This window comes from Scardinius erythrophthalmus, assembly GCF_964197995.2.
Source record: "Scardinius erythrophthalmus genome assembly, chromosome: 15".
Lineage (NCBI taxonomy): Eukaryota > Metazoa > Chordata > Actinopteri > Cypriniformes > Leuciscidae > Scardinius > Scardinius erythrophthalmus.
In genome coordinates, this window is record NC_138235.1 from 28,727,750 (window position 1) to 28,751,417 (window position 23,668).

Sequence of the window (23,668 nt, forward strand, 5' to 3'; positions counted from 1 at the left end):
ATCTCTCTCGCTGCATTCAACACTTACATTCTGTACGTGGTAAAAGCCCAGCGGGGCACCTTTGCCTGTGTTCTTCAGTGGCTCTGTGCTGAAAGCCTCATCGTGACGATGGAGGAAGCTGTTGGCAGCATGAGACAGGATTACTGTGAGAAGCGTGACTGTGTGTTTGCGTGATTTATGTGAAGGTGTGCGCTCTGTCTGAATAGAGACCAATGAGACAGGAAAGAAGGGTTGCTATGGAGACAGGCTGACTCACTTGAACTGGCAGAAGATGTCTGCGTACTCGGGCGGGATGCTGCTCGCCTGCAGAACGGTGACGCGGAAAGTGAAAATACTACCCACTTCCAGATGCTCTGCCAAACCATCACCCAGTTTTGTGTCCACGTTCCCAAGCTTCAGGTCTTTTAGACACAAAACACATGTGTAAATATACATAATATTAGACTGTTTTGTGTAAATGGATCTATACACAGTTAATGTGAAATTGTAGATGTTGGCTGATTTTCTTGGGCATTCCCTGTAATTATATTTTACTGTGTAGAACCATCTACCGTAATTCTATTTAAGAAATATATCAAAAAATTGTATATGTTGAATTAAATTGTAGATTTAGTTTTTCTTGGTCAACAACTGTATGTTTTTTTTTTACTACTAGAATCATCTAATTCTATAAAAATAAATTTATACTGCAAAAAATGCAGGTTGATAGTTATTTGATATTATGTGATATTTTAAAAGGGTTAGTTCACCCAAAAATGAAAATTAGCCCATGATTTAGTCACCTTGAAGCCATCCTAGGTGTTTATGACATTCTTCTTTCAGACGAATACAAAAAAGTGCATCCATCCATTATAAAAGTAATCCATTAAAAGCCCAATAAAGGCCTTCTAAAGTGAAGCCATGGGTTTGTGTAAGGTAAATACCCATATTTAAAAATTTATAAACTATAATCACTATAACTCCCGATTGCATTCGTCTGAAAAAAGAATGTCATATACACCTAGGATGGCTTCAGGGTGAGCAAATCATGGGCTAATTTTCATTTTTGGGTGAACTATCCCTTTAATAAACAACATCTGTAAATCTTTTTCCATGGTCTTTGTATCACTTATATTGACCTGTTAAAACCTGCTAGAAGAATCTATTTGGTCCAAAAGCTTTCTGAACACTGATGCAGTGTAAATCAAATGTGACATACCAGAAAACAACAGCATCGTCTGGATGTGTAAGCATTTCTTTTCACTCAGACTGAACGGTTTTGTTTGGAGCTCAGGGGTTGCCAGCTGGCCTGTGCATCCACACTCACCCATGTCATTTATTCTGTTCATCTCTTCTGAAGGGGTGATGACCTCTGAACTTTGACCTTGACCTTCCACAATACGCAGCTCTTCCAAAGAGAGGCCAGAGCGGGTCATCACCACAGGGGAGAAATCACTCTGGATGGTGGAATAAAAGAGAGAGAGAGAAAGAGAGAGAGAGAGAGAGAGAGAGAGAGAGAGAGAGAGAGAGAGAGAGAGAGAGAGAGAGAGAGAGAGAGAGAGAGAGAGAGAGAGAGAGAGAGAGAGAGAGAGAGAGAGAGAGAGAGAGAGAGAGAGAGAGAGAGAGAGAGAGAGAGAGAAAAAGGAAATTTAAAAAAGGCAGCGATCATCAAAATGTCTCTCAGTATAAGCATAAAAAACTCAAACCTTATACAAACTAGTACAAATGTCAATCTTGAGATAAGATCAATTTTTAAACTTCAACTGGGTATCCGTTTGAAATTCAATCTCTTAGTATCAGTCTATACATGAATAGTCTTTTTGTGATAAACAGGCCTTAAAATATCCATATCACTTCGCCAAATGATTTTGTTATTTCAAAAGGTCCTTACAGCCTACAACAGCAAAAGAACCAAAACCCACAACGACACTGACCAAGCAAATAAATTTAGTAAACAGTAAGATAAAAATGACAAAATATGCCACGTTTTATTATGTATGGAAAGCACATACTCCCTTTCACCCACTCTCTCTAACTCAAATGCACACATGCAGTATGGACACACACTCGCACAGAAATGTGGTGCTGCTTTGACGATTTTATCATGAAAATATTTTAGCAACTTAAAAGCTACATGACATTTCTCACTAGCAATGTCATAACGGCGCTGTTCTTGAAGCAGATAAACGTACAGTTTCGCTATTAGAGACGGTGCTGCTGAATACTGTTGAGAGACGCACAGACTGAGGTAATTCACACACGCTTAATCTCTCTCTCTCTCTAATAACTGCATTAGTCTGCTATCAATGGCTCAAGCCACCGTTAAGAGCTCTAAAGTGAGGTTTTGGAATTAGCAATGGAGGCTTGGGATGAGATGTGTAAGAGATTAGTTCCACACACAAGAGCGTTTTAAGGACAACCTTACAATTGCCTTGAAATGCAACATCTGAACAATGTCTTGAGGTGTGCTAACTGTAGTATAAGCGGAATAATTGACTCCGGTCCATTGAATTATTAGAAAATGCACAACCGAGGTGTAACTCTGCTTGGCGTTGTGGCAGCATTACCACCTCTGGTAATTTTTTACATAATAACACCACCTTATTTTCTAATAATTGAATGGCCTGGAGTTAATTGTTCCTATAATATAATATAATTAGTGCTGTCAACGTTAACGTGTTACAGCATACGATTAATATAATATAATATAATATAATATAATATAATATAATATAATATAATATAATATAATATAATATAATATAATATAATATAATATAATATAATATAATATAATATAATATAATATAATATAATATAATATACACACATGAACTTTGAATATTATACAGTATATAATCGCATGAAAAAAAACTTAGGATCACACAGTTGCCATCTTGGTAACTTGGTAATCTTGAAGGCATGATTGAAGGCATCAGCTCCTATCTACTTGAATAGGCTGAGCCTGTAATATTTAAAACTGTTTGTTCAGTTTACTTGGCAAAAACATACACAAAATAAGCAATAAAATCATATAAATGTTGCTTATTCAGTTCAATAAAGGCTAAATAAAAACAAAATTTTCGCATCTTGGGTTAGGGTTAGTGTTACATTCTAGAATAAACAGACTAGATGATTGATTTGTCAATATAGTGACTGACACTTTTAAGAAGGTAGGACTTCCTTTCCTGCAGCCACCATATTGGGTCTATATCCTCCTCTGTATGGGTATTTGACATTTGTGGGGAGATATTTAGACAAATTATTGATATTTTCTTGTATACATCCACTCATGTTAAAATAACAGGAAAACTTAACAGCTGGACTGGCTTTAAAGTACCTTTTTAAAATACTCGTTGTCAAAAGAAATTTTAGCAGTCCCCGACTGACGCACACCGGATCCATAATCAGGAGCCTCTTCGTCTGCTACAAAAACACAAATACCAAAGAATAAGGACACACGTGTCACAGATCTGTAGAAAAACTTACCGTAATAAAGTAAATTAATGTTTATAAAGCACATCAGATTGATATCAACTGTGCTTAATTAAATCTGAGCATAATCTTAATTAATTCATTAATATAGAGCAGTGCTCACCAGCGATGGCTTGGACCCCCACTCGCAGGAATCCTCGCACATCTCCCTTCTCTGTTACTATAGCAACACGATGCACCAGAGGAACAGGGTACAGCAGGTTGCTCAGGTACACGAAGGCTCTGGAGGAAAAAGAACAGCAGTTATAGTACCGCCCTGAGAGCTGTCGTTGCCTGACTGTCTTATTCACACACACGTTCAGAACATCCTTAAAAAACAAATGTATTAGTATGGAGGGTACAGGAGATGCACAGCTTAGTAGTGTTACGCACAGTGATTTCCTTTCACTGCAGGGCCACAGGTTCATCTCCATTACCCTGATTAACACCACTGGAGAATAATGGACATGATGTGTCAGACACTTTTACTAAGAGCTGACACTGAATATGACACTAAATAACATAAGACAGAAAACAAACCCTCCAACCTTGAAATTAAATGCCAAAAAAAAAAAAAAAAAAAAAAAGGACAAACAAATAATTCATACAATATATTGTACGGTCACATAAAACAAAAAATATGCATTGGCTTATTGCAAGAGAGATTGTTTCAGAATATTTTATATTTTCAGAGGCTAGGGGGCACACATAGTCTGAATTTCAGGAGCTGTTTGCAGTCAGAGAGCTCCTCCTCCCCCCGTGGGCAGCCTCAAGGCCAAGATGGAGGAGAGCTATCACTGTAGCGCATCAGTGAAGTCACGATGACGCAGGTCCATTTATGCCTCTGCATCCATCCAGACTATGTTGCCATCCTCCTCTATCCTTCTCTCTTGTACAGTTCTTACTTCAGTACACAGAATGAATTTATTGAATTGAATGGAAGGAAAAAATAATACAGATAAAAATGAAATAAAAAGAAATTAAAACTATATATATATATATATATATATATATATATATATATATATATATATATATATATATATATATATATATATAAACATATAAGTTACAAAAAATGAAGAAATTAGGGCTGTAAATCAAAAAGGTTAATGTGTTAAAGGGTGTGATTAATAAAAATGTGTTTTAATGTAGTTATTTTTAAAGCCATTAGCACATTTATTTAATTAGACATGATAAAATTTTACAGTTTTTGTGTGACTTCTAAAAACTGATCTGAACATTCAGTGTTCAAGTGTCTCAGTCAATGGAGAAAGACATTCATTACGGATAATTTATTTATAAACCAAAACGGGATGTTTAACAATGTTCATTTGCATTCTTGTAGGGTGAAATTTAAGTGCAATATTAACCACAAGTAAAACACGTCATTCATAAAAATGTTAATGTGAACCCCAGCAAAATACAAATGCAGCAGGAAGAAACTGCATATGTAAGATGATTAAAGTGCTGGGAAAGTGGCTGTATTATTGAATTATCGTACATTTGCGTTTCTTTGAGGCAGTTTGATCAGTTTTCTTGCCTTAAAAAAGAAACTGCATATTTTAACACATTTAAATCGATTGACAGCCCGATAAAAATAAATACAATGGATGAAAACAAACAAATGTGTGCTAATGTTTAGAGCACTAATGTTAAACCAAACCAGACAGATGGAGGTTAAATGTAGGCTGTGGAGAACTGGAGGAGGTATCTGGTATAGCCGTGTGAGCCGTTTCTCAGATCAGATCTGCTCTCGCACAACTAGATAATTCGGTTTATTTCATTTTCAATGTCTATAAATTATCTTTAGATCATGGACCCCAATTAACAGCTGCACACTGAGCCACACAACTCTCTCCGTCTCTGTCACTCATTCTTTCACTCCAGCTCTCATTTGTCAGACTTTCCCCGAGCAGTGGTCACCACCAACCTGCCCACCAGGATGAACCATGGGGAACGGTCATAGAAGGGGTCCTGCCCATCACTGAAGATGTCAGAGCCCTCCTCTGTCCCAGCATCTGAGCTGGTGTCATCCACGAAAGCCTCATCATCCATGAAGTCCTCCATCTCGCTCTGCCGTTCATCAGCCAGCTCGGTAATCTCAGAATCACTGGTGGAGAAGGTGGGAGAGGGCGTGCGGTCGGCCAGATGCTCGTTCACACAGCCGTGGAAAATAGGTGAGCTAAAAAAAGGTGCGTGGGTAGGATGCAGGCACAACAACAGTTTATGACCTACATTTAAGGGCCGTGACTTTAGACAGGAAATAGAAAACAATAGACATTGCAGGTACATGGATAATTAATTGCACGAATAAGCATTTCAATCTTAAAAAGAGATCATGCTAATCTTAATTATGGAAATAAAACATGGAAAAATGAAAAACAAAATCACAAATGAATTTGAAACAAATTCTACAATGTATATAATGTGCACAAAGCAACAAAAAAACCAATCTAAATATGAAATGAAGGTGTTGAACAATAATAATAAATGGATGAAAACAGTACATTTAGAAAATAAAACACCACACCAGCACACAGCAAAACAAGCACATAATGATTAGGAAAATAAATACAAATAAAAAGGATTATTTAAATATGAAGAGAAAATTAACAGAGTAAATGACTAAACAAAGATGTCAAATGATTTATGGGCTCCTCTTTCACCAAGAAAACAGCTCTTTACAAACAAACACATTCCTAGAAGAATTCAACTAAATTTCACAGCATTTAAGAAACCTTCTTTAGGCACATTTGCAGGACATAATACACAAAGAATTAGGGGTGCAACGGATCACAAAACTCAGGGTTCGGATCATATGGTTTTTGAATCATGGATCAGATCATTTTTCGGATCAGCAAAACAAAATGTGTGACAATTGTAACCTTGCTATAAATCAAATATAGATTAATCTTTGATTTGAAGTTTTATTTGCCATTTGTACCAGTACAGCTAGTACAAGTACATAGAAATTTTTGTAGCAAAGCTCATAGAGTCAACATTAAAAGTCAACATAAAAGAAGAACTAATAAAACTACACATAATAAATAGACATTGAGAAGGTACAGTGAACGAAGAACCGTAACAACCACAATAACCTCCAATTACCTCCATTTAGGAGTATTGCACTGTCCTGAGATAATACATAATATAAATATTTAAAAAAAAAGAGTGCAATAAAAGACACATAAACACGGCATAAACTACCCTTTCCAACATCCCTATATAAAAAGAGATACCACTTGTCATCTTATAAAAATGAGACAGACATATTTGTTCCCTCTGCCACATCCTCAGCCATCAGTCTGACCGTGGCTGAAAAAAACTGTTATAAAACCGTACCCTATGTGAAACAATACTGTCCGGTCTGCCATATCTCAGATTATATATTGAGTGTTTAGGCCTAAACATGGAATGGGCTGGGTAGTGTGTATCCCTAAGAATGTGCTGTACTCTTTGTTAAAGCTGTGATTTGTTGTTTGATTAACATTAATGACACAGACAGCAGCATGTATTTATAGGCTGCTGTCACTTTAAGACCTAATACACGTATCCAATATACTGATAAAGATCTGGTTTCTTCTCAACTGTTTACGTTCATTTAAGACATACTTGCCGAGACAAGTATTTTGAAATAATTTTTTGCTACCTTGCACATGGCTGTGCGCGATTTGAGTGTGTGAGCTCAAAACTAAATTAGTTCACCTTCGTCTGTTCTTGCTCTTGAATGGTTTAAAATCACTAGAATGTTTAATTGGAATTGCTTAGAAACATGTCCAAAAATGATAAGCTTTCACTCTATGATGAACTTTGCAACTTATCCGCGAATCACATGCGCCCTGAACCGTAGGGCCAGGTCCGTACGGATCACAGATCAACTAAGATCCGTTACACCCCTACGAAGAATTGATCTCTGTTAACATTCTCTATCATATCTCAAGTCACAGGAACAAGGTTAAGTGATTAGCATACCTCCCAACCAGCTTGAACCAATGGAAGCGGTCATAGAACGGGTCACTGCCGGTCAAAGCACCCTCCCCATCCTCTCCCTGATTGGATGAGGCCATCTCGCCGGCACGGTCATACATCTCACGCATCTGGTCCAGCCTCTGCCTGGAAGATCATGACAAATCAACACCTCATGCAAGCGAATCGTGTTCAGTCTTTTAAAAATTTCAATCACCTATATTACACTTTCTACATTGAAGCCTTTTTGACTGGATAATTGGTTTACATTGGAACATTAGGTAATGTCAGCATGTAGAGGTGCTAGTGTCATCTACAAAGAAAATGTGTTTTTGTCCGACTACCTAAGAGAAAATTTCATTGATATTTTTCTCAAACAGAATCATCATCTTGACATGAGGGAATTGGCCCAAAAGTCATTTGGGATCCTCTTATTTGATGTTTGGCACAGTAATGATAATTTGGCACAATAGAGAATAATTTCAGAGAATTAAACTTAAAATAAACTACATAAATAAAAATACATTGGTAAAAAAAAAAAAAAGGCCATTATGCAAATAACATTGGATGTCATGATGCAATATGGTCATGTGACTGGCCACATGAGAAGCAAACAGAGTTCTTTGAATGACAGAACTCCTTTGTTCCCAGTGAATTAATTTCTGTTCGAACATGAATTTTGTGAGGAGCCATGCAAATGTTCTGTTATAAATGTCATGCTGAGAAGCAATTACAGTCTAAATATCACAAAAAAAAAAAGAGCTTTGGGATTTCTAAATGGATTGGTTCCAAATAATAATTGCACAACAACTAAAAGACTTCGATTAGCAAAACTTTGTATTTCACAGGCTGTTTGGCAGCCTGAAGCTTACTTGAGCTTCTCCAGGGACCAGTAGTGAGTGGCTCCATTCTTCAAGTCCTGAACCTCCACAGCCACCACCGTTCGAGGGAAAGGCCTAGTGTCGTGTTCTTTCTCCGGTTCTGGAGGCAGCAGCTCCGGGGGCAGCGGAGAGTAGAGGGTGTCCGTGAGCAAAACAAACTGGAACTGGACCTACAAATAGATAGAAGAAAGGTCAACAACAAGGATGAAAGATGTGAGTTGATGACTGTAAGGTTCAGACCTCATTTTTGACATCTGCTAAGTGGAGAGTTAAAGCAACAACATGTAACTTTTCAACCTTCATAATATATTTCCAAGACCCTTGTGATAGTACATCGACTTACAATAGGTTGAATGAGACGTCTGCCAGAGCCTGACGGGGTCTGTATCGCTTTTACTGGCACTATGTAACTTCGGGGTGCGGGTAGTAACCAGCGCTCAAAAAGAACTACAAAATTCGACTGCTTTACGGCATACGTCACTTCGCCCAACACTTCCTCAAATGTGGCCAACCAGCGCGTTTGTTTTCGTGCGTCTGTTTTCGTCATGGCTGAAGCAGCAGCGAAACGTAAGAAGTCCAAGGTTTTGTCGGAGTAGAGTCGGAAGAGGAAAAGGGAGAGTGATAAACTGAAAGGCAGGACGAGGATCAATATGGGTCGAGCGTTTGCTCGCTGGCGTGAGCTAATGGAGGAGGAGTGTTACCAGACCGATGCTGACTTGGCCGTCATGCTGTTGAACTAGTAAGTAACTGTAAATTGCTTGCATACTATCTTTAGTTTTTCTAATCTGTTGTCTGCCTGGCTACGTTACGGAAACTATCTGGTCCTCCATTTATTTATCTTCATGAATCAGCTAGTAGATGAGCGAATTATCAATCTGGTAGCTAGTAAACACTAACATGCGTTAGTTTTAGATGGTTAGGATGCTATCGCTATTATTCTCGTTCAGATTTGAGCATTGTAATCGACATGCAAATCGCAAATATTTGAGTTAAAATGTTTAGTCTACTAAATATGTATAAATTATAAAAGGAGGAAGATAAATAATATTATCATTGCCCATATGAAAAAAAGCCTACATGCTTCATATACAGTAACCGTAAATCATTTTACGACAGCGGTAATGGACAATTCCGCTTCCAACCTGTAGGGCGACCGCTGAGGAAAAGTTCCATGTTGTTGCTTTAAGTAATGCAACAAAGATTTACAATCGCTAATGTAAATCAAATAAAAAAATACCCCTGTCCGCACTGAAGCTATAAATACAAAGAGCGTGTGATAAACCAGTAGAGAAATGTTTCTACACAGGAGGGGTCTTTATGAGGTTATACATATAGAAAAAAAAAAAAAAAAAAAAAAAAAAGAGACATAAACAAACAAAAGTAGAGCAGGCGACAGAAACAGAACGGATGAAACTGTAAGTGTGTGCTCTTTTTAGAATTAATGAGCCAATTGTTGAAAGCTGGCACATTGGTAATTAGTAAAGCAACAGAGATCTGTCTGCAAATGTAAATATAGCAGAATGGACTGGTAAGCTGCCACCACAATGACAAGATAATTTTTAAAACAGTTTTGTATGTCATGTTGTGTGTCAGAAGCGTTAGTCTGGTCTGTTTTAGGGGGCCATTCACACAGGAAGCAGTTATATATACACATGCAATAACCCAGTGTTTCTCAACCTTTTTGCATCTGAAGTCTTCATATATATATAAATATATATAATCATTAAAAAAATCATAAAAATTCTTATTACTACTAATTTCCATGACTTTTCCACATCTAGGAATCACACTTTTAAAATTCCCCTTATACAATATATTACCAGGTTGTCCAAGATCATGAGAACCCTGGTTAAAAAAATGGCAGTTATTATTATTGAACAAAATAAAATTACAAATATATGATTTCAGCTTAATTTTTGAATCGTTTAGCTAAAAATCTTATCTTGCGGAAGTGTGGTGAGACCCCCTGGCTGAGAAACACTGCAATAGACAGACCTTTTAGCTACTACGCCGAGTCTTGCAGTTTTTTCATTGTTTCACGCCATGCCAAGTTAAAAATAGTTAAATGTTTTAATGATTGACACGTTTTGACATGACACCTGTCATCTATGTGCTGTACCTTTTTCTTGAGCTCCACACTGATAGCATTGGCTTCTTTGAGGTATACAGCATTGCCCCACAGCTGGTCTCTGAGAGAGGTGAACTGGTGGTATCTCCACTTCCTGAAAGCCCACTGGGCCAGCTCGTACTCATGCTGGGTCCAGGGCACTGTAATACAGGAACAATAGTCAAACATGGCACAGCATACAGTAGGTCGATGTGATTTTGCCAAGCAGGATATCCTTATTGTTCCTGGAACAACATTCAATACATCAGACAATAGGGATTGGGAAGGGTGTAGCCTATGCAACCTATCATATATTTTCCTCTGATTGTAGTGGTAGTTTTGGTTGGGTTGAGGTTATAGATAGAGTTAGGATTCTGACAGAAATGTGATACAAATGGTGTTGATCTAGGAACTTATCCTACTTACACAGCGTCCTAGTACACTGCAGATTAACATCTTTTGACAATGGGGTGCATGTCATGTCATAATGTAGCTGAACACTAATATTAAAACAGTCAGAATTCTGATTTTTCAAAATACCCTACCTTCATCCTCTTCCTCCTCTTCTTCCTCCTCATCAGGTGTCTCCGCAGCCAATGAGCGGGTCTCCACCTGTTTCTGCAGCTCTTGCAATTTACTCTCATATACCTTTGAGAAAATGTGATGAAGAGAGAGGACAGCAGACACGATCTTATCAGCACTACAGACACTTACTGAACCTTGGAGAGATAAAAGTTACAACTGTAAAGACTTAACAACTCTGTGCCATTTGGCTTGTTCATGACAGTGGAATAGTTAAAAAATGTCTTAAATTAAAATTTGAATGGCTTAAGCTGAAGTTAAACTAAACAGCACTAATTTTGCACACAAAAATAGACAATGAAGACCCATCCATTTATATTTAAATGGATATAGCATGTTCTGAAAATATAAGTGATGCTTCCCTGTGCAAAAGTCGCCAGCATTGTGAGGTGGCTCAAGTAGAAAAAGCCTTAATATATGCAATAGTAACTGAAAACTGCAAGCAATTTTAATGTCTAGCTGTTACCGAAATGCAACTAACATTAATAATATATTTAATTAGTCATGAAAAAGGTGTCAGGTAGAACCAACTCTGTACCGTAAAGGGAGGTATTTTATATGCGGTTTCACTAAAATGTGATTATATGTAACACTTTCCTGACATTTAAGCAGGATTTAGTTATCCCACATAGTTTTATAACAAATGAGAATGTTCTATCTGAAAAGGCAGTGTCAAACAGCTGAAAATGTATTTACACCAGGTAAATAAAATAATTGATCAGGAGATTAAGTCAAACTCTGTTTATATTTCACTTTAGACACAGGACTGACTAAAATTTACTAAGGCTGGGCATCGTTAAAAAATGTATACCGATACCTTGACTTCGATACCGGTTCCTGAACTATACTTTTTCGATACCAATTTTATGAAATCAGTTTTAACATTACCAACAAAAAAAAATGTTTTTTTTACACTAATATTTTGAGTCTGTTAAAAAGCACCAATGCTTAAGTTTTCTATGTATCCTAATCATTTAACTACATGTATTCTAATGAGCTTGTTGTTTCTGTCTTATATTAATGGATTGTTTAACAATAAAACTGAATAAAAATTAAATTGAAATGCATTCCTTGCACACAGTCACCTCTGATAACAGATCACTCTAAATTGTAATTTAGACACATGAATTTTCTGTAAAGCTGCTTTGAAACGATATGTATTGTGAAAAATGCTATTCAAAAAAATCTGAATTGAATTAAATATAGGCTACTGGGGGGTGGGATAGGCTACATGCCTCTTGCTCAGCACACACAAAGCTTGGCGCAAAGCACTGGCAAAAATAGCCTAATGGTTATGAATGTGTCGGGAAAAAATAGCAAGGAGACATTTTAAATGTTTAATTGTCTGCTCTCACGTTTATTCTGAGCGCTGTAAAGTAAGTGCTTCATCAGATTTGTCATGTTGCCGGGGTTGTGCCGAATTTCGACTCCCTGCAAAATTATTACCCCCGTCATAGAAGTCAGTATCTGATTGCCTAATCCTAACCCCTCCCCCAGAACTAATCCCAAACCTACCAATACTAGGGGGGGTAATAACTTGGCGGGGGTCAGAATTCGGCACAACACCGGTCTTGGCAGAAATCATCTTGTCGCAAATATTGCACACTTTTGATGTGGGTAGGGACGCTTACACACAACAGCCTCACGTGCAAGCCACGTCTCTTTGGGCAACCGCGTAAACTAGTGTTTTTCCGCCACAGCCAATCATGCTGCATGCTTATTGGCTCACTGACATTGATGAGATTTACCCCATAGGTATTAAAGTTTGGTATCGAAAGACAAGACATGTTTCGATACTCGATAGTATCGAGGCAATTCGGTCGGTACCTAAAAAGTAAATTGTAAATAAAAAGTAAATAAAATAATTGATCAGCACATTAAGTCAAACTCATTTTATATTTTACTTTAGACCCAGGACTGACTAATGGCTGACTGCTGCCATATATCCTAAGAGCTGTAATATAATGAGATGATCATGATAAATACACATCTAAATGTGATTGCTATATAAAGCATATGCTGTAATGTTTGAATAGATGAAAACATTTAGGTCAGAGCAACAGTCACTGAATTTCAAACTTGTTCGCTTTATTTCAGTCATTGTTTGAAATCTTGATATTCAGCACAGTTCAAAGTAATAGCAATATTAGTAAACCATCAACACATCTTAGAGTACCCCCCCCCCCCCCATACATATTAGTAAACCCTCCCCCAAAGAACGCATTACAATACACATTTATAGGCACTCCCCATTGTATATAGATAAACACTGAACAGACAAGTGACATAGGGTCAAATACATTGTCCGTTTGAATGTATACTTTTTCTTAGCTCCTCTTGTGGTAGTTAAGAGTAGCTGGCAGCACCGTACATTAATGTAAGCATAACATTCTTTACTAGAGCAGGGAATTGGCATGTCTTGATAGTCATTCAAATAGAAGATTTTCGAGAAGTGACTTATACTTTCATTGCTGTGCTACACTGAAAGGTGAAGTGTGTCATTTTTGCTGCACTACACAGATTTAAAAAATATATATATATTATGACGGTTTTCAAACACTCCCCCCTATCTGTCACTGGACAGCAAAACAGATATCCCTACCCCAAACTGACGACATTGGTTGTGCCAATGTCACAGTGTCTGGATACTCAAACAGCAGAGAGCACCACACTTTTCAGTGTGTACACATTTTACCTTTAAACTAGAGTCTTGCTTCTTTAGTTAACCAGTTGCATGATTTGAGAAACCAGTTGTGTTTTATACAATATGCATTACTTACTATACCAAAACCAAGAGGTTTCAATAGAAATAAGGCAGTAATTCTGGCAACAAAAGCATTCAAGTCCATCATTCTTATTAAGCAATGCTGAAGCATGGACTTCTGAGCTAGTTGGATAACTCTTTGCTCTGGCCAGAGGAGATGACACGAAGAGGATTTCAGAACATGTGCTTTGGTAATACGCAGCTGGTAATGGGATGCACTTGGGTGCTGAGGCACACCAGTGCATAATTATATCAAGGCTTAAGCAGGGAAATCGCAGTGGCTTAAGTGCAAGGGTGTACAACTACATTAACCCTACGTGAAAGTAATTATTATTTAGTTAGAAAGAAAAAAATCAGTGGTAAATTTAATAAAAGTGAGAAGTGTTCAGTGGCATTACATATATAAGCTGTAAAATTAAGCGAGAAAATTGAACAAAAAGCAGTGCATTATACACCTGTCCGGCTCATTTTATTTGGCTTTTAATGGTTTCCCCATTGCTAAAAACATGCTACTAGTTTCAAAATGAGCCTCGGAAACCATGGAAACCGTCCTGTTAGAGGTCCTTTCCATGGCATGTCTCTGGTGCTTTCTGTGGGCTCGCTTACCACACAGCAGACACCCGAAAGTAAATGTGATTCTAATCATGTTGAGATTGAGGAGAAAAGCTGAGTGTTCTAGAACACTGACTCTATCCCGTGGGAACAGACTGTCCCCCCTATTGAGGATCAGAGAGCAGCAGACAGTTAGAGGAACAATAGATGCAAAGCACGCTCTTACACAAAAACATTACCTCTGTGGATATGGATGTTTAGTGCATAGTGGTTTGTACTCAAAATAAGGCAGAACCAAACTTTATAAAATCAGAGTGGCAGTTTTTTTTTTTTTTTTTTATGTACGGGCAAGTGTCTATATCTTTCACAATAAGAGTGATAGGAATTCAGTAAAATTATTCAGTTCTCTTCATATATTGCTATTACAGTACTTACTTTCAGGTGCCAAGTACAAGGAGATAAATGCAATCTGTTAATGATGCATCAGTGAGTTAATAAGGCACTTAAAAACTTTAAAAGCACTCCTTCATAATCTTTTACTCATGCATAAGGCAGCTAGAGAAAGGCCTTTGCTGCCACCTTTCATATTTAAACTATTTAATGTGGAATATCAACCCAGGGACCCGAAACTTCATGAAATAAAACAACTTGCATAATATGCAACAGTAAAAACATAATCTCCAATGAGTTTATAAACATTCAAGAGGATTAAAAAGTTGGCTATTAACCTTCCAGCATTTACTGAACATGTTACCTATGCACCTTCAATGCACAAATATGACTGAATTGTAAATTCAAAAACTCAAAATTCAAGTAATGGTTCAAGGTTCTCATTGGACAGTATGAAATGTTGTAGTGTAGTGGTTGTGTGTTCAATGCTAAGATCTATTCAGACGGTCACCAGCAGCAAAACAGAGGTAAACTGAGGCAAATCAGTGTTAAAGTATTTCTCAAAAACATGATGACATCTCCAAAATATACTAAAGTTTAAAAAAGTTAATACTACAGCCAAGAACTAAAGGGTGACTCTCCTAAAACTCATCGTTTCCAATACTTTAATAAAACAAGCTTTTTTTTTTTCCTTTTTCTTTTGTTGTTGCAAGAATCGAGGCTCAAGAACATTGTTCTGAGATCTTTTTGTGACTTGGACACTTTTAACCAGCACTCTTATTGCTAGACTTTTAACCTATATGCATAGTTAACATAGATGGGGGATCAAATTATTGATGCAAGGTGTTCATGTGGTTTTCTCCAGGGAGATCATTGCAATTTGGATCCACAAATGACAATAACATTCAATTCTTTAAAACAAGTGCCATAAAACAGTTTAGGGACAAGCTGTCCAATGCTTTGATGAGTCTGTGATGTGTGGTTTGTAGTGTCACTAGTTCTGTACATGAACCTATGCCCTGCTCCCAACGTCACACTGTGGTTTCTCGACTGCCCTTCAAATTGGGGGCAGACATTTGCCTACGCATACGGGGTGGGGTGCAAAAATTGTTGTGGTGGCTCGGCTGCTGATTGGGTGGGTACTGCTGGTAGTTGTTGCTGGCATCAGTATTGTAATGACAGAACTGTGGATGCTGATGTTGTGGATAATTATGCTGGTTTTGGTTGTAGCGTGGCTGGTAAAAGGCCAGTTGGGGGTGAGGCGGCTTCCTGTTACCAGAATTGAGGGCCTCCGTAGAGTCCGAGGCTCGCTGGCTGCTGTTGAAGGAATTACTACGGCCTCGTTCATAGAGTTTGTGGCTTTGATTATGTCTATGACTCAGGCCCTGCTCTAGATCTTTATTTCTACGTTGACCCATGGGACTAGGAAGAGTAGGATATGTCTGGATGGTTGGTCCCACTTGTTCTCTGGGCTCTGCGACCTCCTGGGAGTCGTCCTCCTCCTGGACCACTTCTTTGGGTACTTTCATCTCAATCACCTGTTCATCCGTTATAATGATATGAGTGCCAGGGGTCCAGGAGTTGCGATGCTTGGGGTTACTCTTGAAGGGGAAGCGCAGCTTGCGGTCTTCGGGTGGGATGAAGCGGTGGGGTCCATTTTGTCGTCGGAGCTGCTTGGAAATCTCCTGTTGCTGGAGGTTCTTGATGCGTACCTGCTCTTGTCGCATCCACCTCATACGTCCACGTCGGAATGAAGAATCATCATCCGTCATCCTAGACACCTGCTCGTCTGACTGTTCACAGTTGGGCCTCTCCTCAGGAGATTTACCCTCGCTGGAACTGCGGGCCCTCATGGGTCCAATGCGAGTGGTTTTCTCCGGTGACTCATTGGAAATCAGCGGGATCACTTGCTCCATCTTCAACATCTTATTCCGGAGAGCTTGAATCTCTTCATCCTTCATGTTGTTCTGCTTTTTTACCTCTTGCAAGATGTCTTCGAGTTTGTCAATGTGCACCTTTAGGTCATCCATGTCAGTCACGCCTCGTCCATTGGTTATGACATCTTCAATTCGTTCATCCCCAACCCCTACAGTGTCCCAAACATCTCGAGCTACTGCTCTCCAAGAATCTCGCTCGTTCGGGTCTTTCTTGTTGTAGGTGGCACAAAGCTCCTTCATTTTTACTATGGCTAGAGCCTCAATCTCTTGACGGGTGTGACGGAAATCATTCAGTGCCACCTCGTAGCAAATTTCTTTGACTGCCTGGATCTTCAGATCAGAGATGGTCACCCATTTGGAGTCCTTTGTAAGACGACGACGCTGAGGGATCTGGTACATTTTGATAGGCTCTCGTCTTTTACCGCTGCTGGGTAAGCCACACTTTTTGACTATGGTTTGGAGCTTGCTGGGAGGAAGTTTCTCCCGTAGAGAAGTGATGAGTCTCCAGCTCTCCTCGCATGACCTCTTATCAGAGTCATCACCACTATCAGAGTCTCCATCCTTAAGAGAACAAAACAGGAAACAAACCAAAGAGTGCGAAAAACAAAATGGGAAAATTAAAATGGGGTATCGAAAATAAAAGGAATGTTTTCTGTAAAGAATGGACAGTGTTGTGATATGCAAAAGGGGAACAGCTAAATGGGTGCAGAGAAATTTACAACTTAATTCATTAAGCTGAGAAAACTTATCAACCTACTTGACGATTTCTAACTAACACAATCATTAAACTGCAAGACAAAGCATGTTTTTGTAGACTGCAAGTTGACAACAGATATGAATATTTTAGAGGGCATTGTGTACTTGCAGAAGCATTTGACTCAAGCTTTCTGAGAATGGTGTGCCACTGTTATTTTTTAGAAGTACAGTGTGTAGATACAAATTCAAGTCACAGTTATTCCCAAGTTGCATATCACTATATAAAAATCAAATGCAAGGCATGACTGTCATGATTATGAGAAAAATGTCAACAAAAAGGAATAGATGTTGTGATCTGTTTTTTTTTGTTTGTTTTTTTGCGCTGGTTTCTTTCTTTTTGTCAAGTTAGAATTTATGTAATCCTCTTCAATTAGAGCTCTTGATAGTTGCACCCCAAACATGCTTCAGTGGCATGCAGCAAAGCCAGATGAGTTTTGTTTCATTCCCTCATATGAAGTCCTTGATAGAGAAGATTTGGTTTTAGAGTTTTTCTAGCTCTAGCGGTTGGTTAGACTCTTGCGTGTTTATTACAGGTCAGTACAGAGAAGGAAAAAGAGAAAGGACAGGCTCGGAGGAAGTTAAAAGCATAGATTTCATCCACTACAGTTAAGAGGTTAGTTGAGAGAAAATGCAGTTTCTCATTTTTACAGGTCAAGTAAAACAAAGACAATACAAAAATCACAGTCAAATAACAGAGGAGGCAGTTGGCGACCATGTAATCGTGATTGTGTAATCAGTGCAGTGTGGGATATCTGTGTCATTCTGTATATAAGATTATATGGATGAGACCATCAGAGCATTGGAGAGCTTGTCATCATTAAGACCCCCAACATGGATAGCTGTGTTATAGCATGCCCTCTGTGTCTGGCCAGACACAGACGTGTAGAACTCAAGGCTACAGATGTAATGAGAAACCACATTGTCACTAGCCTTCATCAACTACAGCAGAAATCTTGGGTTATGGCAACAATGCATTGGAAACATCAGCAACTGCATTGAGAAAACCAACAAACTCAGACAAAACTAAATCTATTTTGGTAAATCAAATGTTGACTCAAGCTCGAACAGCTTAAAAACACTGCCCAGCAAACAAATACTAAATGAGGTACTAAGTACCCTGTAAATTAATCTGTTAAACATGCTACAAAAAAAAAAAAACATGCAAAAGCAGCATATATAATAAACCAAATAAAGGGACTTTTTCTTTTTTTACACCAATTTAACTTAAAGACCCCATGAAAAGGCACGAAATGCATAGTTTGATGTCAACTCTATGGTGGCAAGGACTTTAGACAAATCATTTTTCTCTTTGATTTCATGGGGTCTTTAACTGGTGCATGGCAAACCAATGCCTTATATAACAAATTAAACTAATAAAATACTAAATACTAATTAAAAGCCAAATTGGTATTCTTCTGTTGATGACGTTTTGCAAAGTTACATCTCAAATCTATGAGAGAGAAGTGAATTTTTGAATAAGAAATTCTTGCTGTATCAAACTGAATATGTAAATCAGTCCATATCAGCAATGGGCCATCTGCTATTTCAATCCAGACAGAGTGGATTCAGTTACCATGCAAAGAGGTTCAGCCATGCACTGGGAAAAGTGTTTCTCTCTCACACACATACACACAAAAGTCTCAAGTTGTCAGAGCCAAGAGTGCAGAATTAGTGCTGTTTGGACTTCAGCAGAGCAAGTAGAAAAGTAGGGGCCCGTTTTACTCGGTTCATCAAATAGCACATCTCTCCCCACAGTCTAAAGAAAGTTCCTGACAAAATTTGGAAGGGAAATAAAGGTCTAATTGGAATGAAAGTAAGGGTTCTCTGATAAACAACAGAAGAAACAAGAATTATCAAAGAGATTCAGCCTTACCAGTCTCTGTTGCTCAAGTAGCTGGTCCGCTTCCTCCTTCTCTTTTTTGTACAGGATCTCCATTTCTGTAAGCCTGATATAATACAGTGCAAGACCACTGCATCAAAAAGCTGCTCTTTCTTACGCTCAGTGCATTTCCTTTCCGCAACATAATCCTAAAAATCCTTCTTACAATAATCCAATTCATATGTGCTCACATTCCATGCCAAGAGCTTAAACTTCACAAAATGTAGATTTTGTCTTCTGTAGCTGCTGGGTGGCCCCCGGCTTTGGTTGGCTAGATCCAACCCTAAACTATGCATAAGCTGGAATCCACAGTTCCCTCAAAGGAATTTTGCGAGCTTGAATACAAGTTCAATCGACAGCAAATTATTTCAACTCATCTTTAATTTAATATACTATATATATATATATATATATATATATATATATATATATATATATATATATATATATATATATATATATAAAAAAACAGTATGGCACTTACAATGGAAGTACAAGGGCAAGGCAATAAACATTCAAAATGTGTTTCCATACATGTGTTAACTAGAAACTAGAGTGAATGTTTAGTATTTGCTATTACTTACTAACTTTTTATCTGTGTATTTTCATTGTAAGTGCCTGAAGGGTTGAGTCAAAATTATTTCATATAACCAATATAATTCTTTATTCTCAACTTGGAGTTGTCTTTAATAACATCCCATGATTATTATTGCTTACGTACCTCTTCTCCATCTCTTGCTTCATGTCGATACCCTGTTTCTCCAGCAGTTCTCTTTGGGCAAAGGTCCAGTCCACTGGCTCTACGGGGGTCTCCGCTGTCGGGGTCTTCTCACGCTCAGCGCGGGCCTGCTCAGGGTGGTTAAACCGGAAAACGTGGTTCTTTCCCATGATAATGCGGTTACCTGAGGAATGAGCAAGTATGTACACATTGAAACAATATAATGGCCTATAAACTAATTTTGTGCATGTATTAGCCACCTTTTTCAACTTGAATGTGCAAGGCTTTCGGTGTTAGCCACTTCTAGTTATTTGAGCAGCATAAAAACAGTTCGTTCTGCTGCTTAATGTTGCAAATTGGTATTTGCTATCAGATTATTTTAACGTATTATCATAATCATAAACACACTGGTTTCAACGTTTTCACGGCATTTTGTTATTATTCTAGTTATTTACTTACAGTGGCTAATAAACTTGCACATTCACAAATAATAAAAAAAACATTTTCACATTAGTTTTCATATGACTACAAACAATCAGATTAAACCAGAGCTTAAGAGCTGTACTGTGCAGGGCTTCGGGCAACTGTCAGTGGCTCACCTGAGCGCAGCTGGACTGCAGAATTCACACGTTTTCCGTTCACATATGTTTCAGATCCCTCACATGGCTCCAAAGTGACAATCACTGTAGGAACAGAAGACAATTCACTACCTCCAGCAGCAATTTCAAATTTTCATCGAGTAAAAGCGTAATAAACAAAGTACTCAGATATACAGGAGAGGAAATAATCTTTGACCAAAGTTAATTTGCACTGAGCTGATCATGTCCGATGTAAAAAAGTTTTACTGTTGCATGTGAATTGAACACAGATAAATGGATCTAAAGATGTAAGTAAACACTTACCATTTCCGTTGGCATTCCTCTCACTGCGGAAGATACAGTGCTCCTCCTTGATGTGTGCTCCGCTCAGAACGATATCCTGTCTTCTTTCTGCGTCTGCCTGGCCCACCCTGTCAAAACAAAGACATTCATTTTAATTACCACAGGGATACTCCAACATTACATTACAGCATTGTAACAAGGTGCGATGCAACAAGTTTTTAGCGACAAGCAAATAGTCTCACAGTAAACATGAAACCGCTGCAAGATGTGACACATCTTCTAGACATCTAGACACACTTCTAGTCAATTTAAAACATTGTATGTTTAATGTACAGGATTTTGGAACAATGAGATTCCCTCTCAAAAAATTATTCTATATAAATTTAAAATATTGTTCGTCACTGAGTAGCCTGCCCACTGTGAGATAGATAGATTTTGCATGTATAAGAACGTGATCATATAATGTAACACTAGCCAAAGTATGACGGAAAAAAACGGATGCTGAGATAATTGCGTTAAATGTTTTTAACGAAGTGATCTGAAAAAAAATGTATCGCATGCATTAACGTTGACAGCACTTATTTATATATACTGTGTGTGTGTGTGTGTGTGTGTGTGTGTGTGTGTGTGTGTGTGTGTGTGTGTGTGTGTGTGTGTGTGTGTGTGTGTGTGTGTGTGTAACTAAACAACATTGTGTCCTTTGTAGGACCCTCGACTGGTTGGATATGTAGAAATCATAAGATGCCTCAGTGCAACATCCAGACAGCTAAGAAACTTCTGACAGTTATGGAAGTGATTTCATACCTTGTTATTCCATCTTTGATATAATAGAGCAGACATTCTGACATCAAAGGATCCTCATTCAGGTTCACTAGGTGAGGGGTCTGTAGGGAAACAGGGTCAATGAGAATGGCAGACAGGTCAAACAGACAGGAGTGCCTGATGTCACTACAGCTACAGTTACATTCACAGGCCAATTAAAAAGTGAAATAATGAGATTAAATGCCATCTCAATAATTATAATGAATCAGAAAGTCATACAATTTGGCTTCTTCAAAGGCTGATAATAAACTACATTAGCCTCTATGAACTAAATAACTAAAAACTACTGCACAACATTATCTACTGCTATACAACCAACCTTTTGGGGTGAAAACACCCCATTAAAGTCAGTATAGAGTTCACATGGCCTTTCAACGAAAAGCTATTGGATAGCCAAAATGACAGAGAGATGTCATAGAGGGAGAAAAGGAAAGAAATTGAATGAAAACATGAATAAGTAGACAAATAAAAAAATGACAGAGGCAGTGTTCTAGAGGCAGGCTAACTGTGTTGATGTTTCAGGCAGGAACACTAAAAAGACAATGAGATTGTGGTAAACGGTGCTTTCTGGAAGTACTTTTTGCAAGTGAAAACATCCGGTCTAACTTTAAATCAATAACAGCTCTGAAGTATTCGACTTCCAAATCCGAAAACCAAAAACTTTTTGTCCTATTTATTTATGAAAACTGATTTGATTAGACTCATGAGAGTCATTTGTTCTTGAAAACACTACAGCATGCTGATGGATGTACATCCATTTCTATTTCCTACGGTCACTAAAATTAAGTGTGATGTGGGAAAATATAAACTATTCAGTGATCCACAATTATGGCTTGCTACAGGAACTCAGTAGGCTACAGTAGGGATTTCACAGATATAAAATGGGGGAAAAAAGTTAACATAAAAAAACTTGAATCCTACAAACCTGATTAGAAGAATAAACACTAAAATCTTCAATAGACAGTGACGTTGGTCTATCAGGACCAAACTAATAGGATTCCATTGCAAGAGGCAAGCAAAAACAAAATATAAAAGAAAAAAAGAATGGAAGGAGAATGATGGATGATGAAATACGAAGAAAGAAAGGCCCAGACATGAGGACATGAGAAGGAGCTGACTGGTGCAGACAGTAATGGTGATTAATGATAAGGAGTTCATGTGTTGTACCTTTTTAGGAGAGAAGACACCCAGGGTTCCCCCATCCTCCCGTATGGCCACTCCCATCTCTGCCAGCAGCGCCTCTCTGAGGGGAGGGCAGGAAAACATCATAGACATTACAAATCAACACATTTTTAGAACCTTTTTAGTTAGCAACAAAGACATCTGGAACATGTATCGTTAATACTTGAATGCATATGTTAGTGTTGAGGTCAGTGTGCGATTTGACAGCTACTTGAGTCTGGTACAGACTCGCACCAGCTGAGCACGCGGGCACATAGCAGACACTCCTCACGGGCTTAAAGGGTATGGGCACAGGGACAATAGGAAGCGAGCCAGATGGCACCCAAGCCCTCACTGACCTCTCCATACGGATGGCCTCAGTCTTCCTCAGCTTCTCCTCCCAGGTCTCATTCAGCTCGGCTATGATCTTCTCCGACTCCTACAGGACAGCAGACAAAGAAGGTCAGCATATTTTAAAATGACAGGGTCTGAAATGGCTAAATATTGCTGACATGAAAATATCTTTTTAATGTTTAAGTATTTTATGATCACCAAGGCTACATTTATTATAAAAAATACAGTAAAATAGTAATATTGGAAATATTAGTACACTTTTAAATAATAGCTTTCTATTAAAAAAAAATCTATTTATTTCTGTGATGTCAAAACTGAATTTTCAGCATCATTGCTCCAGTCTTCAGTGTCACATGATCCTTCAGAAATCATTCTAATACTAAACTGATTTGGTGTTCAAGAAACATTTGCTTTTATTATATTTAAATATTGCATAATACTTTTATTTATTAATCATAGTTA

The 23,668-nt window shown here is 38.1% G+C and overlaps 1 protein-coding gene across 6 annotated transcripts in view; it reads right to left on the minus strand.

Annotated features, from left to right (window-relative positions):
* The window catches only part of kif1b (kinesin family member 1B), a 76,531-nt gene that overhangs the window by 14,863 nt on the left and 38,000 nt on the right, over positions 1 to 23,668 (minus strand). For 3 of the 6 annotated variants that reach the window (XM_081386726.1, XM_081386725.1, XM_081386724.1), the window contains 17 exons: positions 23,212 to 23,291; positions 22,859 to 22,934; positions 21,674 to 21,753; positions 20,891 to 20,997; positions 20,588 to 20,671; positions 19,992 to 20,172; positions 19,265 to 19,337; positions 10,956 to 11,058; positions 10,423 to 10,571; positions 8,295 to 8,473; positions 7,429 to 7,569; positions 5,387 to 5,638; positions 3,578 to 3,696; positions 3,320 to 3,405; positions 1,307 to 1,436; positions 257 to 401; positions 28 to 118 (listed from right to left, as the gene is read on the minus strand). In XM_081386726.1, coding sequence (XP_081242852.1) covers positions 28 to 118; positions 257 to 401; positions 1,307 to 1,436; positions 3,320 to 3,405; positions 3,578 to 3,696; positions 5,387 to 5,638; positions 7,429 to 7,569; positions 8,295 to 8,473; positions 10,423 to 10,571; positions 10,956 to 11,058; positions 19,265 to 19,337; positions 19,992 to 20,172; positions 20,588 to 20,671; positions 20,891 to 20,997; positions 21,674 to 21,753; positions 22,859 to 22,934; positions 23,212 to 23,291 — 2,076 coding nt within the window. Of the gene's footprint in view, positions 1 to 27; positions 119 to 256; positions 402 to 1,306; positions 1,437 to 3,319; positions 3,406 to 3,577; positions 3,697 to 5,386; positions 5,639 to 7,428; positions 7,570 to 8,294; positions 8,474 to 10,422; positions 10,572 to 10,955; positions 11,059 to 14,647; positions 17,197 to 19,264; positions 19,338 to 19,991; positions 20,173 to 20,587; positions 20,672 to 20,890; positions 20,998 to 21,673; positions 21,754 to 22,858; positions 22,935 to 23,211; positions 23,292 to 23,668 lie in introns of those variants that run through there. The other 3 variants (XM_081386728.1, XM_081386727.1, XM_081386729.1) reach the window with 2 other exon arrangements.